The sequence below is a fragment of the Oratosquilla oratoria genome, chromosome 8, assembly GCF_046742065.1.
Source record: "Oratosquilla oratoria isolate Oo_2021 chromosome 8, ASM4674206v1, whole genome shotgun sequence".
Lineage (NCBI taxonomy): Eukaryota > Metazoa > Arthropoda > Malacostraca > Stomatopoda > Squillidae > Oratosquilla > Oratosquilla oratoria.
In genome coordinates this window covers 16,268,376-16,270,875 of record NC_134784.1, presented here as the reverse complement: position 1 = coordinate 16,270,875, position 2,500 = coordinate 16,268,376, and the positions used below count along the sequence as shown (strand labels likewise).

The following is a 2,500-nucleotide window of genomic DNA, read 5'->3' as shown; positions in this document are numbered from 1 at the left end:
TGTGATAAAGGATTTCCTGTAACAGATTACCATTGCATCATTCATGCTCATTATAAGAAAACATAGGCAAGGGCGACTTACCGAAAGCATTCTTTCCCCAGCCATTGATAATGCAAATCTCCCTGTTAATGTTTTCTAAACTCTTGGCGGGGCAGATTGGGTGGATATTCGGAGCTGTGCGTGCCTCCTCCTGATCGAAGAAGCTTGAATTATTTTTGTGTGCCATACGTAGGTTTGGATTGTTAGACATAAAATACATACAAACATACATACATATGACAAGGGGTTTTCCCCCTTACAAGGGAGGTAGCCAAAGTAGAAAAGCATAAATCCGGTTTTCCGTAATCCGCAATATATATACATATATATATATATATATATATATATATACGTATGAGTAATTCGCTAGTGAACAGCGACATCAATCAGGTAATTTTTATGACCGTTGCGCAGAGGATTCGAACTTACTACTCTGGCGCCAAGAGGCTCCCAGATCAGTGCCTTAGAGCGCTGAGTTATCGATGGTTCAAAAATCTTCCAACTCGAAGCGCTACTGGCTTCCGAGATTAGGAAAGACCACTCTCTGCGGCCCAAACTCTTCTGTGAAAATAGGAATTTGGGCCGCAGAGAGCGGTCTTTCCTAATCTCGGAGGCCAATAGCGCTTCGAGTTGGAATGTAACTATTACTAACCATCACCTACCACACACGTGATCCACATGCTTTCACAGAACACATACATCTAACGCAGCAGAATTCAGACAAAACAGGATATCGCCAAGAACATGCCAAATGCCACCAGACTAACCCATTAAAAACCCTTTGTTATAACTGCCCCTTATTATATTACCCATAAGCTAACATATATATAACATACCTAACAACACCCACCAACTATACGACTAACCCTCATATGTAAAACTGACCCCAATGTATAGAATAGCGAGACTAACGCCTTTCCTTACAACAAACCCACTAACCCCCTATATTAACCTACGACACCTATGTCACGAACGCCAGAGCTGGGCAGGTCAAGAGCCTACCAGCCAGAGGGCTGAGCAGTGTGATAAGACTGCCAGCCAGGTGTGCCCTAGGTCAAGGCCTGGCACTTACTGTATTTTGCCCACAGGGCCCATTTGTAGTTTGTTATATTTCCTTCATTGTTAATAAATAGAAGAAAACTCCCCGTTTGGAGTTTATCTCGCCCGCATTAAGTCCATCTTATGTAGGCACAACCATTATCGGTTACACTGGCAGCAGCGGTGCACCCACGCCCTGAATAGAAGCGCCGTCCTCCGCCACACAGCCAGCCAAAGGTTACAGGAAGAGTTTTAAACCATCGATAGCTGAGCGGTCTAAGGTACTAACTTGGGAGCGTCTTGGGGCCATAGCTGTAGGTTCGAATCCTCTGCGCAACGGTCATAAGAATTATCTGATATATATATATATATATATATATATATATATATATATATATATATATATATACATACATGTATATATATATATATATATACATATATATATATTATATATATATATATATATATATATACAGAACACATTCATCAGTAAGTACGTGTGTGTGTGTGTGTGTGTGTGTGTGTGTGTGTGTGTGTGTGTGTGTGTGTGTGTGTGTGTGTGTGTGTGTGTGTGTGTGTGTGTGTGTGTGTGTGTGTGTGTGTTGGTATGTAAATACGGGAGCAAAAACAAATTTTCTATTCCAAAGACCATGTATAGCATATTTTTCTTCCCACGCCATGGGAAATGAGAAACATAGAAACCCATGGTAAGGCAAAGCCCCGTCAGGTGAAGTAAGCTGCTTTTTTATTTTTTTTTAATTATCTATTTATTTATTTTAGGACTTATTTAGCACATTTGTTCGAAATCAATATTACATCTCACAAAACTTTTGAGGCTCATAGATAAATAAAATCGTGTGACATCCGCCACAAAAAAAAAAAAAAAAAAATCAGAGTAACTGCTGAACCCAAAGAATAATCATAACTAAACCTTGTCTTGGAATTCCACATTCAGTGACGATCTTACCTTCAGGAAGAGAAGCGCAACGTTGAACCACAAAGCCTTATGGTGGAACTTTGGATGGATCAGAACCGATTCCACCTTGACATCTTGATGAACTTCCGGTTCTTGCTGTGACTGTGTGTCCCACTCCCCAAGTCGGACGTACAGCCTACTGGTATCCACACTGGAAGTTACAACGAATACACGATGTTTATTCCCTGGTAAAAATCGCCTCTCACTAGCTAGAACAATAATACTAAAGTTCTTGATTCGGCTTAACGTCGCAAACTCCCCCTATCAGGAGTCTAGGACGGTGCCCCTTACAGAGGACTTTGTGTCGTGGAATTGAATGAACTATGCCCTTGGTCCAACTCGAAAGTAACGACGCTCTAACCCGTTCCAGAATCATCGAAGTGATGAAACTTGCAACTACATGTATGTAGAAATCAGTTTAATGAAGAAAGTGAAGAACAACTT

At 40.8% G+C, this 2,500-nt stretch overlaps 1 protein-coding gene across 1 annotated transcript in view; it reads right to left on the bottom strand.

Moving 5' to 3' along the window:
• LOC143027598 (phenoloxidase-activating factor 2-like) overlaps positions 1 to 2,500 on the bottom strand; it is a 54,460-nt gene that overhangs the window by 20,986 nt on the left and 30,974 nt on the right. The window contains exons 4-5 of the mRNA XM_076188939.1: positions 2,048 to 2,207; positions 82 to 190 (exon numbers count right to left, since the gene is read on the bottom strand). Coding sequence (XP_076045054.1) covers positions 82 to 190; positions 2,048 to 2,207 — 269 coding nt within the window. The remainder of the gene's footprint in view (positions 1 to 81; positions 191 to 2,047; positions 2,208 to 2,500) is intronic.